Source organism: Pyrgilauda ruficollis, unplaced genomic scaffold (genome assembly GCF_017590135.1).
Source record: "Pyrgilauda ruficollis isolate IOZ18807 unplaced genomic scaffold, ASM1759013v1 scaffold120, whole genome shotgun sequence".
Classification (NCBI taxonomy): Eukaryota; Metazoa; Chordata; class Aves; order Passeriformes; family Passeridae; genus Pyrgilauda; species Pyrgilauda ruficollis.
In genome coordinates this window covers 746,230-762,757 of record NW_024510322.1, presented here as the reverse complement: position 1 = coordinate 762,757, position 16,528 = coordinate 746,230, and the positions used below count along the sequence as shown (strand labels likewise).

Here is a 16,528-nt window from a genome sequence, read left to right as displayed (position 1 = left end):
AACACCCCCCTGTCTGGTTTGGCCATTCTCCCCTGCAGCGTCTGCACCTGACCTCTTCACTGCTTTCACAGAGAAGGAAATGCACGTCTGGCAGTTGTAAGCAAGAACGTCTTGCTACCTTCCCCAAAAGGGAGCACAAGCCTTGCAGAAGCCTCAAAGCTGAACAGCTTCTGCCCCAGCTGGGCACCTGCATGTTGGAGGTGCTGGATTCAAGGAGTAAAGCAGAGACTAAAGCACAGAGGGCTTTGCTATAGCTTTGCATTTGCAAATGGATATAGCTAAAAAGCATGAGATTACAGACATTAAAAAAAAAAAAAAAAAAAAAAAAAAAAAAAAAAAAAAAAAAAAAAAAAAAGGTGGTAGTGCCAGTAGAACATAAGTTTCTGTCCTGGACACTATACGTGTTCCTTCTTTAAATCCTGAGACTGGGACTGGGGAAGGTTCACTTGCATAACAGCGTTCCTAGAATAATTTACATATTTAAATTCCTTCACGGAGTATTTTGTGGGAGGTCATCTTGTTACAACACTTGTGTACAATTATTGCAGTCCTGGCATTTAATAAGCCTGGTCTTCTGAAAAATTAGAAATATTCAGAACAGAGGACAACAACAAACTGCAATAAAGTCATCTGAACACAAAGACAATGCCAATTGCCCAATCACACCCACTCTTAGGTTTTATGAAATACAAAACCTAGTATCGCCAGGCACTGGGAACAAGGATTTTCGGGAGAATTTCTCTACACTTCTCTTGTGTTTGCTTTTCACATGCAACGACCATCTGCACAAAAGTCAATTTCTGGTGCACAGTCATTTCACACTACATGGGAAATACATCCACAAGCAGAAAATTGGTTTAAACCAAATGTCAGGAAATGCCACAATTTAACTACTCTACATCAGAAGCCAGATATTTTTCATCCCTCAGAAAAGCTACAAGAACACTGGACTACCTGTGATGCAAAGGAGGGTGGTAATGAGGCTCTCACATTGGCTTTGATCTTGACCTACAACTTCATGTTTTAGATATTTGAGTGATTTACTTCTTACCTGGCAAAATCTGGCATTCTTTAGCCAATCTTGATATATGTAGCAGAATCTGTACTTCTGTACATATCTAGATTCTGAATTGGTACAGGTACATACCTTCATTAAACAGTGTGTCACACAGCGCTGTTCACTGCGAAATAATTTCAGGGGTAGTAGATGAGTAACAGAAAGCTTATGCAAAAGAACTTCCAGTTAACAGATTAATTTTTAAAAATTACCCTTTTTAAAATTCAGTTGTTTCTGTTGGTCAGCCTTTGCAGCTTTAAGAATGTAAACCCCCACTTTTTTCTCAGCTCCTACTTAGTTTTCAACTGGAAATGAATTTGATCTCAGCAAACACATAGCTGCAATATTACTTTGAATTTAGGTGAGACAGCTGCACCAGCTGAGAGTAGGTATAGTCCCTGCCATGCACTGATATAACATGCAGTTACAATTACATTTTGGTATACAGGTTTTGGTATATTAGGTATATTTCAAAAAGAAAATGCATTTAATTTACATTTTGAAGTCATATTTCAGTTTGACAAAAATTACTCCTTTTACTTATGGGTGTAAACAGCCACTTTTATTCACTCTGCTCTAGAAAATTTGGACTGCCTGTTCCCATCCAGTGCCTTCCCTTAAACACAGCATGCCTGAATATTTTTGCAGACAGAGTCTGTGATCAAAAAGATAAATAAATTAGATGTGTAGATGTCCCAGCACAGAGGTGATTTCTGGAGACCCAAACCTTGCAGCTGCCCACAATGGTAATTACTGCTGCTAATTACTCCTTCCAGCCATCTGCTCAGCCCACAGGTCACCAGGCTGCCAGGAATGCCCCTGCCCTAAGAGCAGTCACAGGCTGGGGATGGTGTAAGTCACCTAGACCTGAGAACACACTGCAGAATGGGGTACCCACACCATAACCAATGTCTCTGTCTGGTGCTACTTCCCCAAAAAGTAATCACTGCAGCATATTTGGCATCTTGTTACCCACCCAGTAGCAACTAGAGCCACAAGGTCTGTTTTATTTCCTGCAACGCCATAGCCCAAGTGGAAGATAACTGGAACAACAGGGAGAGACAGTGGTGTTTTCTGGGACTCAGTGCTATGTGTTTTGAGGCTAACAAATCTAAAAATACTACCAAGCTTACAAAACACTTTGCAACACACTTGGGCAAGAAAAACATTACCATATGATGAGCTGTTGAAGAGTTCAATATTGAAGAAAGCATAGTCCCCGTTGGTCATTCCTTGCCGATGAGCAGCCAACATGATGTTCCTGATAGTGTCACCACTGGCACACATGATTACAACTGGAAGAAAATGAGAAATATAGATAAGAAGCAGCTCAGGAACTTCAGAGAACAGTCTGTGAAGCAAGAATGCTGCCAGAGACACTGACCCCAGCTGTCCCCGCAGTTTTGCAACAAACATGAAAACACAGATTGCAAACAAAGCTGATTTCCCAAAGAGCTGGCAAGACAGGTAGTGAACACAGAAAGGCTTCCTCTTTCCTTGTCTCCTCTGAAGATAATTAAATAGATCCTCTGTGTGATCTGGGTTTTTACCACTGCAGAATTTCGTAAGTTCTGGCTCCAAATTTCTTTACATGTATTTGTAGACTAGACCACAATCACAAGCTTCTGTTGTTATTTCTAAGCAGATGTAAGATGAAGAAGGAGATACCATGACTTACCATTTCAATTTCCATTCCATTGAACAGTTTGATGCAGACTGAACTTTCCTACATCTCAGCTACCCAGTATATAGGTACCTGGCCTAGACTTTGCTGCCTCTCTGCACTTAAGGGAGAGCAGCACCTGTGCAGCAGAGACAATGGTATGAATTTTTCCAGAACATGACTTCCTCTCCAGAGACCATGCAATAAGCCTAGGCAACCACCTGTGATGGGATGCCTAATGCTAATAAATAGAAAAACCAAGCAACACTGAAGATTAAAGGCGGGTACAAACACCACAGAGCCCCATTTATCATGGGCCAACAGCTAAGCAGAGGCTCTGCTGCTGCGCTGAGACCTACAAGCCCACAGGTGTGCCCTGTGTGGGCACTGTGACCCCCACTGTGATGACTGTGGTTGCCAGGTCTCTTCCCAGATCTGCTGGGCAGGGGGACTACTGCCCTTGCTATTCCTTCTGTCTGCAAAAGGAAAGGAGATTCCCAACAGGTGAGGTCTTCAGCACTGGGGAGAAAACACCCACACAGAGGAAGTTACACTACAAGCTTTTACACCGGTTTACAAGACTACAGGTATAAAGATCCTGATATCAGAGGGAGGAGCAAAGTATTTTATCAGAGTGTGCTTCAGGACTGTATCCTAAAGCAGAGACATAAGAGATCCTGTCAGAACGGTGATTCAAAACCAACTGCACGCACATTTCCAAGAACGCCGTCACGCATGGCAGGACTCAAAAGCTGCAATAATGTACGCAAATATTTTCAACCCAACAATAAAAATGAATCAAAACCACATTTGGCTCTTCTGGGTGGAAGTGTTTTCTATTATAAGAAATGAAAACGCCAAACAGGCCAAATCTTTTCGCACACAATGAATCTTCTCCCATCGCCTTTCTGGTTGGATGCCATCACAGGCATAAACCTCCAGATGTGCCGCTGGGGTGAGTCATATTCAGTACAGCCCCATGCTTCAGGAGAATTATACCATGCATAGCTCAGTCCTACTGATTATGGCAGAGTAATATAATAATTTCCAGAGCAACAGAGCAAGACATATTTCATGATCATTGTGAAGTATATTAGCATGAAGGAAAATGAACAAGAAAAAAATTTTCTGAAAATAAAATTTGGACCAAATATTTTCCAGATGCACATCAGGAATGAATTTGTCTCACTGTTCTTAATTTCAGTATAGGTGAGAGATTTCCTTTTGAAATGTTTCCTTGCTGCCCTCCCAATTCTTCCTTGACTCTGCCTGTGTAATTCACTTCTATCATAAAACTGTAATCTGTAGATGGAATCAAAGGGATTCCCACAACACCAATAAAAGACGTTGAGCAAAGGAATAAAAGAAAGAGAGTGTGTGGGGAACCACTTTAACACACATTAAACCGTATTTTGTAAGCCTCTAAAGGAAGGTAAGGGAAGTAATATTAACTGTTTGGAAGGGGTTTCTAACCCACCAGGAAAGCAAAGATTACATATCTCAAGATTCTGAAGCAAATAAGCTATGGATCTGTTTCTCACAGTCTTCCAAAAATGTAAATTATGTGTTTAATCTGCATCTGTACCTTACCATTGTGTACATACAAGCGTGTATGTGCAAACCCATACAAAGTGCTCTCCCTCCACTATAACATACACAGACCACAGTAATTCTAACACTAATACGCTGAATTTTTTGACTAGGATTATAGACTCATCCTGAAAATACTTTAAAGTTTAATTCCAGTTTAAAGGAGTAAGCGTAAGGTATATATTGCTACACACATACCTTGGACTACGTGCTTATACATTAAGCACAGGCCTGCATTTGTGAACCTTACAGTAAACCTGAGCCTACAACATGAACCCTACAGCAGGCTTACCTGAGCCTACAAGGAAGCCTGAACTAATCAAACTAATTGTAGACAAGCACTTAACTTTAATTATCATACTTTCATCACTATTTTTGTGGTTCCAAGACTTCAGTCATTTCACATGGCTCTAGGGACTGAACACACAATCCCTGGTACACAGGGGTGAATGGCTGAGTGTGCCTCTTCCTCCCAGGCATCTGAGAGGTCAGTGCAAACCTCCAGCCAGCCACAGCTTAACCCCTCTGTCCTGCTTCCCACAGGACAGCTGGTGGGGCAGTTTCTGTCCCAGCTATGGGAGAGTTTCAAGGAAGAATCCTGTATCTACTCAAAAGTCCACTCCCAGTCAGGGAGTTCAGAGAAGGCTGACCAGTCAGGTGGGACCCCAAACAGCAGCAGTCTTTGAAAGCTACAGAAGGTCAGGACTTGGAGCCAAGGACAGCATCACAGTAGGTGTGACACAGAAGTTATTAAAAACTGGAAACCAACCAAGGAAAAATATTTCTAAAAAGTGCTCTGGACAGTGTGCTGCTGCCCACAAGTCCTGCTGGGGGGATCTCCAGTGAGTCTCCAGAACAAATAAAGACTTTGACTGATCTTCAGACCTCATCTGATGCACCCTCCACATGGCATAGAACTCATAAAATATTGTGGTAACCTGAAGGATGCCATGAGCAGCAGGGCCAAAGGAATCTGCCAGGTGAATCCTGCAGTCAGTCTTTAAGGTCAGAAAGGCACAAGTGGAAGCTGGAGGGCCCCACTTGAGTGGCAGGAGTCAGAGAATAAATAAAGAGGTGAGATGGAAGGAGGGACCCCACAGGGCACAATGGGGAGAAAAAAGAGGACTGCTTCTGTTCAGTCATTTGCAATTTGCAAGAATTGTGAAAGATCAAATGTCTCAGCTCAGCATAGCATTTCAGACCAGGCTGAAAGCAAGGTCCGACTGTCAGCGTGGTGTGAAGAGTGGGGCTGGGGTGAACGCTTGTCTTTTCCTGCTGTAAGCATGCTGTAATTCTCTCAGCATCAGGAAAGCCACACACACACACACTTGACAAGCATCTTTCCCCACACTGCGGTTTCCTCCAGCACTGACACATTTATTTGTCTGCATTCATTCTATTTCCCCAAATGATACTTAAAAGGAAAGCTCTATTTAAAGCACCTGCTTCAGTGAATAGGGAATTAAAAGCCCTATATTGTTAGACGTCAGTTAACTCACAGGCTCCGGTACATTAATGATTTCACAGCAGCGTAACATCAGCAGTGCAAGGCTGCTCCATCCACAGCCTATAGCACCATAATACCAGTTCTGCCTGCCACGCACAGCATGATCTTTTATCTGCCCAATTTTGATGCTATTTTAACACTCTACAACAAGATATGTAAGAATTGTACAAAGGGCACTGTACACTCATGGCTTTCTTGGAAAATACCTAAGGACTTTAACTCCACCCTCCAGTTCACTCCTAGAATACATATTTCCCTTTTGCATGACTTACTGGGGAAGCCTGTGGCTGGTAAGACCCTCTAACAGGGTAAGTGCTTCTGATAAGTCCGTACAGCCACACATTGCTAGGCAATATCTCACTTTAAAGTACATCTAACTACAAAACTGCATGTTCCAAAGCACTTTGCTTTGCTGCTCTGTGATGCAAAGTCAGTTCATTCAGCCCAGACGTGACTGTCCCAGATGTTTTACAAGCCATTTATCTCCACGGTGTCTTGCTAACTGTTGGTGACAATATCACGGCAAGCACTCAGGTGTTTCGCATGCACACACTCCCTGAAATTGCCATTTCCCCTAAATGCATCTATTATTTACGAGGTACTCGACGGGGTTTGAGGGGCAGAAGTCGTGAAAAGGTTTCCCCGCTGCCAGGCACAGCGGGATGAGAGGAAAACATATTTGTTTAGTCCCTGAACTTACACAGTGTCACTGCAAAAATCTCAGAGGGTAAGCAACAGATTTGCTGCTCTGCAGACGTGGATAATTTTGGGTAAACCCGACCGCCAGCAGAAAGCTGATTTCTAACTATGCCACAAAGTCCTCCTAAGGTGGTTCCCTAGGGCAAACCGCTCTCTACGCAGTCGGGAGGCAAAACTCTACCTCGGTGGGTAGTTTTCACTCCGGACTGCTGTTGCCATCCGTCGGGGGATGCTTGGTCCCGGGCTGCCGTCGCAGCACTGCAGCGGGTTTCCCCACAGGCGGGGACAAGCCGTGACTCTTCCCCTCCCGCAGGTCCTTCCCTCCGCGGGATTCCCACCACCCCAGCCGCCACCGAACGCCATGGAGGAGCCCTGCCCGGCACTCCGCCGTCACTCACCCCTCTCTCCCGTCTGGAGGGAGCGGACGACGTCGTCGATGTCGAGGTGCCGGCTGGTCTCGTCGAAGCTGTGCACGGCCATGTGGAAAGCCTCCTCCTGGAACACCACATGGACGCCCTCCATGGCGAAGTAGCAGCTGCGCTCGGGGTTGCTGTCGCTGTAGAGCAGCGTGGCCCGGTTCCACTGGTGGTGGCGGAAAAGGGCCAGCAGCATCTCTCCCATCTTGGCGTAGGCGGGCGCGACGCGGGTGAGGTGCGAGTACTCGCCGCCCTTGGCGCCGAAGCCGGCGGCCAGCGCGCCCGCCGACAGCATCGGCACGTCCCAGTGCGCGGCCAGCCGCGCCACCGGCGCCGCCGCGTACTCGCACACCGGCCCCAGCAGCAGGTCGGGGCGGCGGCGCTGCAGGGCCACCATGTCCACCAGGCTGAACAGGGCGCGGTTGCCGCACGCCGAGTCCTCGTAGGTGAGCTGGAAGGCGTAGCCGGGCGGCAGACCCGCGCCGCTCTCCCGCAGGCTCCGCACCGCGTACTCGATGGCCGGCCGCACCCGCCCCAGCGAGAAGAGGTAGGCGTCGTCCTGCGGCAGCAGCACCAGCACCCGGATCAGCTTCTCCTCCTCCTCCTCGCCCGCGGGGCCGCCGCCCAGCGCCGCCCGCGCCGCCAGCACGCAGCAGAGGCTGCCGAGCAGCCAGGGCGGCATCGCGCCCGCCCCCCCGGAGACGCCCGAGCTCCGGCAAACTTTTCGCCCCCCCTTCCCCGCCCGCCTCGAAATTGTTCGGTCGTGCTTTATTTCTCAGGTGTTTGGCGGATTCACAACCTGCCCCTTCCCACCCCGCTGGCGGGTCACGGACGGAGCATCTCGGCTCTGCTTTTCTCGTTCTCTTATAGATGGACGACTATTACTATGATCACTTTCCCCCCCACGCCGGATCCCCCCGCGGGGCTGCCGGGCTGCGCCCTCCCCGCTTAAGTAGCGCGGGAGCGGCGGCGGCGTCTCCGCACTCCCGGCGCGGCGCGGCCGGGTTTGTGCGCAGGGAGGAGCCGGCCCGGGCGCTCCCTCCCGCCCGCCCCCTCCCTGCGGCCCCCCCGCCCCGCACACCTCCGCGGCCGCGCGGGGGGTGTCCTTATCGCATACATCTAACACTGATGTTTGTGTTTCGCCTACCTTCCTGCTCGGCTGCTGCCCCTCCCTTGCCAAGCGAGTCCCCGCAATCGGACCCGAGGAGTAAAGGATCCCATTGCACTTCCATTTGTTTCTTAAATATTTTTTGGGGGTTGTTACAGACCGCTTAAGCTGTCCTTTACTGCTTGAGGAAGGCTTTTGAGGCACCCCGAGGGTTCAGGCGTTCGGCGCTCGGCAGGGCTGGGGGATTTGGGGAAGGAGGGGCTGCCGCATCAGCACCAGGGGATGCAGGCGGCAGCCTGACGGGCGCTGCGGCGGGGCACAAGCACGGCTGCCCTACTCCCATCTCCTCACCCGGAAAGGTGCCCATGCACACCATTAGCCTACGGGAAAGTTGACAGTGGATCTGTGGCCCCTGCCTGTGTCCCTTTGGGATCTTTCTGAGCCTCCTCGTGCCCCGTGGATACCGGGTTTTGTCATTTCCCACTGTGCTGAGAGATAGTTTCATGCCCCAAGCAGCAGAGGTTAATGTCAGTGAAGGAGAGGTCTGAGATTCTTTTACTGGGAAAAAAAAGAACTTTTGGAATTACTGGGACAACACTGCCTTGTCTTAAGAGCATCCCTGTTCAGTTCTACTCACTGGCCTAAAACTGCTATGCTTCAGATTTTGTTAGCCTTTTCTGGAACAAAGTGATGTGAAATGTGAAAAATGTGTTGTGAAAGAGGCTTTGGAACACCTGATGCTTTTTGATTGCAATATCCTAAAGGATGACGCTCTCTGGAGCTTTGTGTGCCCTGTAGCAGCACGCGTCCTGAAAGCCAGAGCAGGGCTGCACAGTTTGATGTTTTATGGTTGCTAGAGAGTGCCAGGTTTCTGTTTGAAATGGGAGAGAACTGCTCCTGGCTTTCCAGAAGGGGTTTGTTTAGTTCAGCACAGAGGTCGTTGTCAGGGCAGTATGTGTAAACTTAACTTTTGTTGCTGCCTTCACTGTGCAGGCTGTGAATGGGAAACCTGCACTCCTGTGGTGACCATCTGCTCACCTTTAAGGTGCCTCCATTAAATAAAGCAAGCTCAAAGCGCTTGTGCAATTACAACCGAGAAGTGGAATGAAAACAGCAGATAACATGAAGTACAGAAATAATCATCAACATTTATCTAACAAGGCTCGGTAAAATAAAGAAGCTCAGAAATTCAAAGATGGGTAGTGTCTCTGAGAAATGTGCCTCTCGTAGTTTTATTTGATTACTGAATCAAACTTCAGAGTGTTCTTGAAAATTACATAAACATCCACCCTGATGAAGCTGGTTTTGTGTGTTCCTGTGCTGTAAGTTATGTCAGGCATTTTTTGTTGTAAATGACTCCATATAACATAGAGGAGATTAAGCAGAATGTTACAATATACAACACACCAGCCATCTTTACCACAAAGCTTGCAAAAACATTTTCTTAAGACACAGTTTGAAATGCTGACCTTTGTAGTTGTTGCTTTATGGTGACCCAACAGATGTGTTTACAGCACCAAAATCTGGTCGGATCTCTCTTGATTTCCTCCTTCCCCCAGCCTAATATCTTTTTCCTTTTACATGTGAGCTCCATACTCTCCTAGCTGTCTTATTTGAGCATAAGCTATGTAAACACAACAGAAGAGATAGTAAGCCCATAAATCACAGGGCTGCTGCCCCTTTACACGGGCTGCTCCTTGTGAGGTAAAGTACTGCTGGGAATGAATAAGAGTGGGAGAAGCAGGGCCAGCATGAGGCAGAGGAGCAGGGCCAGCATGAGGCAAAACAAGAAACAAAAGGCATCTAGCCAGTACTGTGTAGCAGTAGTAGCATCAGAGTCCAATTTCAGTGTTTTCATAAAAACTTTTGGCCCACAGTATGTGGCTGTTGCTCACCTGAGTAACTGCATTCAGTGTTATGGGAGTCAGTGTCTCTGTAGGCCTAGAGTGCTATAAACATTTCTGTTCCCCTTTGCCCTAAGTATTTTTGTAAAGAAGTATCCCAGCCTGTGATGGACTTATTTTCTGAGCCAAGAAGTTATTCATGAGAATTTACTTGTTAATCCCAATTCAAAATGTCACTTACTACACCATCATCAGTTCACTTACAGTATTTTCCATGGCTATAAATTCAACATTTCTCCACAGACATTATTTTTTTCAGCTACATAAATGCTTTTTAATAGGAACAAATCCTGCAGTTGCAGATTTGTAGCAGGCAGAATGCCCACAGACTGCAGTGAGAAGAGAGATTTCAGAATAGCCCATTAAGGACTAAAGTAATTTTGGACACAGGCTATTTTCTCCCCAGAAATAACTCAAACACAAGTCAAGAATCACTTGACTCGCTCCAGCTAGCATTAGCAGCAGCCGGAGCTGCCTGATGCCAATTCAGAATTTTTTTCACAGATGGGTTTGCTGAAAACACAGTCCCACCTACAGGCTGAAAAGATGAAATGCTTTAACATCGCTTATACTGCAAATATATCCAGCCACTTGACTTGCAAACTCTTTCCCTGTTTTTTAAGAAATCTATTATCTTCTTATTTTAAGGAATCTATACTCTTTTGGAATGCACCTAAAAGATTTCTAAATGCATCATGATGTATCTTGTGTCTCTTTTTGTGTTCTGTGACCTTACCTTCATATGCATCTGTTCTGTAAAAAATCAACATGGTTTTCAGGTGAAAATACTGCAGCATGAAAACCCAAGATAAGCCAATCTGATGCTAAAAAACCAGATGGAAATGTGATTTTTTTTTTCCTTGTGACACCAACTTCTGTGGAAATATAAAAGCCACAAGGTCACAAAAGTGCGCACAAAACATGGATGTACATACATACAGATATATATATATATATATATATATATATATGCACACACATGCATAGTAATAACACTTTGCTACTGTTGCTATCTGAACAGCTTCCACTTCACAGCAGAAAGTAAAGGCAGACATGTAGATGTCATTTTTATTTTATTAATGAGATGCTAGGATGCAAAAGACCGGCCCCCACTCTGTTCTTTTCTGTAAATAATAAAGCTTAAACTTCTTGTCATGAATGTTTAAGGGGAACAATACCTCTTTTCTGCTGCCTGCCACTCCAGACAACATGCAACATGGGCAAAATGCAGCTTTATACACAGCAAAGACTAGTTGCATTAGTCATTAGTGTTTTACAGAACATTTGTGTTTCCACTGAAGCCTATGAAAGAACATAATGGTGAGAAGTTGACATCACAACCTTCCAGATAACTTTTATTTTTAAAAAAGATATTTTTGCAAATATTTTTGCCTCTCTACTTTTCTCTTCTATGTTAGAAGATAGAAGACTATGTTAGAAAATATTCACTTTGTTCAGGCAACCAATTTCTCTATTTAGAGACAATATCTGGATATAGATAATGTCTGGGTATAGAACAGATTTTTTTGCTAACTAAACTAAATTAGAAGGATTTAACTAAACTGAATTGGCTTGGATCCAAGTTGTTCCTGTGATTTTCACTTTTGCTTTCATTTCCATGTCTTAGATAGGTCAGCACTGGATAGTCACTGGAGTGCACAGGATGGTGGCCACCTTGCTCCTCATGTGCATCTGCCTCCATCAAACAGCTGTATCATAGTTTGACATAAAGAGCGAGTGGTGAAATACAAACACCAGTTGTACCTTACCAATATAATGGCATTTCTGTCCAGAGGATTTTAAAGGTTTTAGAGGGCAAAGATCTTTTCTGCTTGAGATCAAGCAACCCTACAATAGGTACCCATATTGCTTGTAAAATAATAGTTAGAAATACTATCACAGTGTCCCTCAGAAAGAGAGTTGTGATCAGACATCCCAGACCACTGACAACCAAGGAGATGCATTGCTGTTACGTGTAATCTCAAGACAGGAACTATTCCAAAGTCTACCTTCACATGTATTCCCATATAAGAGGAACAGAAATCTCACAGCATAAAGAAACCAGACATCTATGCCTTGTCTGGATATTCAGCTCTGCAGGATGTGTCAGTTTACACAGTAATACCGTCCCAGGAACTGATTGATCTTTAGAAGTATTCTCATGCAAAATGTGGATTATTTTTTTAACTAAATCAGCTCATTGATATGGTTTGTGGTTGTGTTGGCACAGCAGAGCAAGAGCAGCAAGATGCCAGAGATGAGAGATAGGAACTCCATAGTGGAAATTTGTACTGAGATCTCTGTATGTCTTTTCGCTTGCATGTTAGTTAATGATTTAATCACAAAGAATGCATGGAAAAAAAACATTTTTAATACTATTGACAGATCTTATTCTACTGAGCTGATACAAAGATATTTTAAATATTTAATTAAATAAAAATAAATTATATTAAAAAAACTTGTGCTTCATGAGTTCTGTAATTTCCAGTTTATTAAAGCACTAATGTGGTTAAAAAAATAATGTATGGACTTGGTGGAATAAACAGTTGTCATTTCTCATCACATCACAGGAATGGGAACAAATGAGATTACTGACTGAGGCCAAAAGCTTCAGGAACAGATGAGTTGATGGAGGAACACAAAGCGCAGAGCAGAGTGGGATGCAAACAGTCAATAAAGAGACACAACAAAGCAAATCAAAAAAGGAGACCTTACAATTAATGGCAAAGTGGCCATTTCACACATCAGTTAATATAATTTAATTATACCAAGATGGATAAGGGCTCAAAAAAATAAGGTGAACAGTGCTTCACAGGTTCTACTTCCTGCTAAAAGGCAGGAACTCAGCAGTGATTACTTCTGGCAGAAGCAGAGCAGGAAGAAATGGAGGTGTCCTCATGCTCTATGCAGAGAGAGAAAGGCCTTTTGGAAGTGTGGCTTCTATTTGCACTCTGATAACAGAGATGTCTGGAAAGTGATATATTCTTTATGATCAGTTTACAATGTATTTCTTAAAAACCTGCTTGTTGTTTCCATTTGTTGTATATTTTGCCCTTGCTGACAGCATAAGTGTTTTTATAACACACACAGACCTGCTCAAAAACCTGCTCAAAAATATTTAACTGATTCTCTTGTATGTACACTTGCAGACTAGGTCAAAAGGACAAAAGAATACCTTATATTTGTAAAAAAAAACTTCCTCATGTCTTCTGCTGCCAAAGCAGACAGAATGAGCAAACATACGCAATGGTGGAATTATTAGCAGGAATTAGACATCTTTCTGAATAAGTAAGCAATTCTTCCCTTCCTTTTTCCTCTTAAATTTCCCCAACAGTTTTCACATTAAAAAAAGCACAGAAAATGTTGGGGTTTAATTAATTTTTTCTTCAACCTTAATTGTTATACTCTTCTTTTAACACCAGACAGATCTTTTTAGGCAGATGTGTTTGGCCAATTTAATTTTCTCAAAGGCAGCTGGGAGCTGGTCCAACACAGGACAGAGAAGAGCAAGACCCCAAAGTAATTTGTAGCTGAAGCAGGACTATTGGGTTATTGTGTACAACTGCCAAAATCAATAGAACTGCCATGAGTAAAAAAAAAAAAAAAAAAGAAAAAAAAAGAAAAAAAAAAAAAAAAAAAAAAAAAGACTTAAGGTCATGCCCATTCTGGCAATAGCTGATGTGAAAAATGGGGCTTTCTGGCTGGTTTCTGCTGCCAGACTTTACTGCCCTTCCAGATATGTCAGGACAAGTGCGTGTGTAATTGCTATTCACCCTCATTCTGTCAGCCTGATTTGAGTGCAAAAGGTGTTTCTGCTAAACTAGGTCACTAAAACCGGGCTAGGGAGCAGATCCTCATGAAGAAATGCCAAAAGGCTGGAGGGGGTGATAATCTCTGGTGGAGAAAACAGCTCCAGGTGAGCTGCAATAACAAATTTCTTATCCCAAGGCAGCTGCACCTGAGATGGCATATTAGGCTCAGGTGATACAGATGACAAACTGCACAAAAAAAAGTAGAAAATATATATCTTTTACTATATTTCCTTCTCTTGTGGTTAACCCTTGGTGTCAATATTAAACTGTGCCATTGTTTAAAGGAATGATTGAACCTATGATTGTGAAATGAGGGCTTTATGTACAATGTGGGCTGTGCACAATGAATGATGCAGGGCTTTCCTTATAAGGGAGAATCACAAGAAGACAGAGCCAGAATCATGCTAAACTAATGGAGAGATGTCAGGGAGACATGGGAGCAATGGGAAGTGCAACTACTTGAATTTATTGAGACAAAAAGCTCTGAATTAATACAGGCTGCATTAATTACTGAACACTTCCATGATTAAATGAAACTGTGTTAAAATAGTAGGATATCTCAAGTTGGTTCTACCCTGATTTTACTCTGTGTTTGGTTCTTGCCCAAAAAGTCATTAGCTGTTAATGAGGGAGGAAAGAGTATATGTTAAAAATCTATGACCAATGAACTGGAGAGGTAGTTTGAAAGAAACAATAGTTTCAAAGAAACAATTTGCTACTGCTCAGTGCTTTTCTGTTCAGGGAAATGTACAGAAGAACAGGACACGGTATGGACTGGAGCTGCTCATCCTAAAAAGCCACCAACTGAAGGCAAGTGTGTGATACTGAGCTGTCATATCAAATGAGGCGCCCTATGCCAGGTCTGAGCCATAGTCCTCTCTGCTCTACAGGAATACTGTGCTTGTTTTAAGAACCATTGTTTTGAGAAAATCACAGACTGCAGAGTTGAGAAGGAAGAACCATCTGGAAGCATGTTTCCTGAAACAGTTTAAAACATTAAGTTTGCTTAGTCTAGGAAAGAAAAGACTGAAAAGATATGTTGTAGTCCTTCCACATGGAGCAGATGTTTCAAAGATAGTGATGAGTTAGTTTTTCTGTCCCATGCTATTACCAAGACATCCCATCCCATCCTTCTAGGTGAATTGTGAATAATTTAAACTTTGTATGTCCCCTTGGAATATCTTTTTCCTCTGACCAGCACCTAAGAATGGAGTCCCTTCTGTCCTCTATCCCTGTAGTTATAAAACTTTGAAATAATTTTCCAGCTTAGTATTACTTTTAGTAATGTTCCAAATACTTCCAAGTGAAAAGGACACAAAGAAAAAAGCTTTTATATAACTCGTCACAAGAGGTCTGACAAAATTCACAGTTATGAGGTACCTCTTTTCATCAGCTTTCATGTGTTCCTTTATTTGAAGCAGTGTTACTGGATTGTGTCCACGAAACCTCACTAAAAAGGGATGTTATTGAGAACATCACCAGAACATTTGAGTCATAGCTAAAGAGAGAAACTAAGAACAGCCTTTTCAAATAAAATGAGTTTTTCTGGAAATGTGTGAAATTAGGACACTATTGCAATGAAAAATATGGTCAAAGAGAAAAAAAAAAATCCTAGAATGCAATATTTGACTTCCCTGTGTTGTCTGCAATTTCCTCCCAAAATTGTCAGATGGAGCATTAGCAGAAGATAATGCAAGCATTTTTCATACCTTGGTATCTGGAGATAATGTCTAGTGCTATGGAGTGTGACAGATATTGCCTGGTATAAGAAACTGAGTCTGGAAAATCAAAGGTTATTGACTGTACCCAGGAAATTACTGGAAAAAGCATTTCCTGCTTCTAATGGCATCATGTAGAATAATTCCTCCATGTGCCATGTCATTCCATGGCATGGAGGATTTCCCCCACAAAGAAGATGGAGGAACACCTTGATCTCAGTAATGTGAAAATCAGTGCATTTTCTGGTAAGAGTATCAGAAAAGGTTTTTTTGGCGTGGTTTTTTTTTTTTTTTTTGCCTTTTTTTTTTGTTTGTTTGCTTTTCTTTGTTTTTTGGTGCTAATTATTTCTTAAATTTTAGAAATTATAAAATTTATCTTCTAATTGTATAGGTATTACATAAATATATCCATGATCTGCCATTACAGAAAAAGAAAATGTTATTCTGAGGGAAAAAACATCACTGATATCTATAAGAAAAAAAAGGGAATTCCATTATTACAAACATACCTGTCAAACCCCATATTCTCTGACTTTGAATTCTGAAGTGCACACTAAAATGAATAATATTATATATATATTATATAATGTATATTATGTATTATATATTATATATTATATATTATAGATTATATATTATATATTATGTATTATATATTTATTATCTATTATATATTAATTTGGAGGGGTAAGAACAAAATGTTAACAATCAAGTAGTTTCTATTCTGAAAAATTACATATATAACCAAAAATTTTTATGTCGTGCATGAACTTGGTGATGCTCAGTTAAAGTAAAAGCCAGTTTTAATTTACTTACAAAAACCAAGGATGGATCCAAGATCCAGAATTTTGGCAAAAAAATATACCAATGTGATTTTTAATATGGTATTTAAGGACCGTCAAGGACACATGTTTTAAGTTTTTTCTTAGTTTATCATCCCTCCTCACTACACAAAACAGCTAGCATTTAATTTTCCTTGTAAAATGACTGGTGCCTCACTGTTTGATAACCTACAAAGAGGAAATCGAAGGCAAGGGCTCGGGATCCACATCTC

At 42.8% G+C, this 16,528-nt stretch overlaps 1 protein-coding gene across 2 annotated transcripts in view; it reads right to left on the bottom strand.

Moving 5' to 3' along the window:
* Nucleotides 1-7,813, bottom strand: part of NPR3 (natriuretic peptide receptor 3) — a 44,197-nt gene extending 36,384 nt beyond the window's left edge. The window contains exons 1-2 of one of the 2 annotated variants that reach the window (XM_041490209.1): nucleotides 6,915-7,813; nucleotides 2,230-2,352 (exon numbers count right to left, since the gene is read on the bottom strand). In XM_041490209.1, the coding sequence (XP_041346143.1) occupies nucleotides 2,230-2,352; nucleotides 6,915-7,614 (823 nt within the window). In that variant the 5' untranslated portion in view covers nucleotides 7,615-7,813. The remainder of the gene's footprint in view (nucleotides 1-2,229; nucleotides 2,353-6,914) is intronic. The other variant, XM_041490208.1, reaches the window with a different exon arrangement.
* Nucleotides 7,814-16,528: the final 8,715 nt, after the last annotated feature.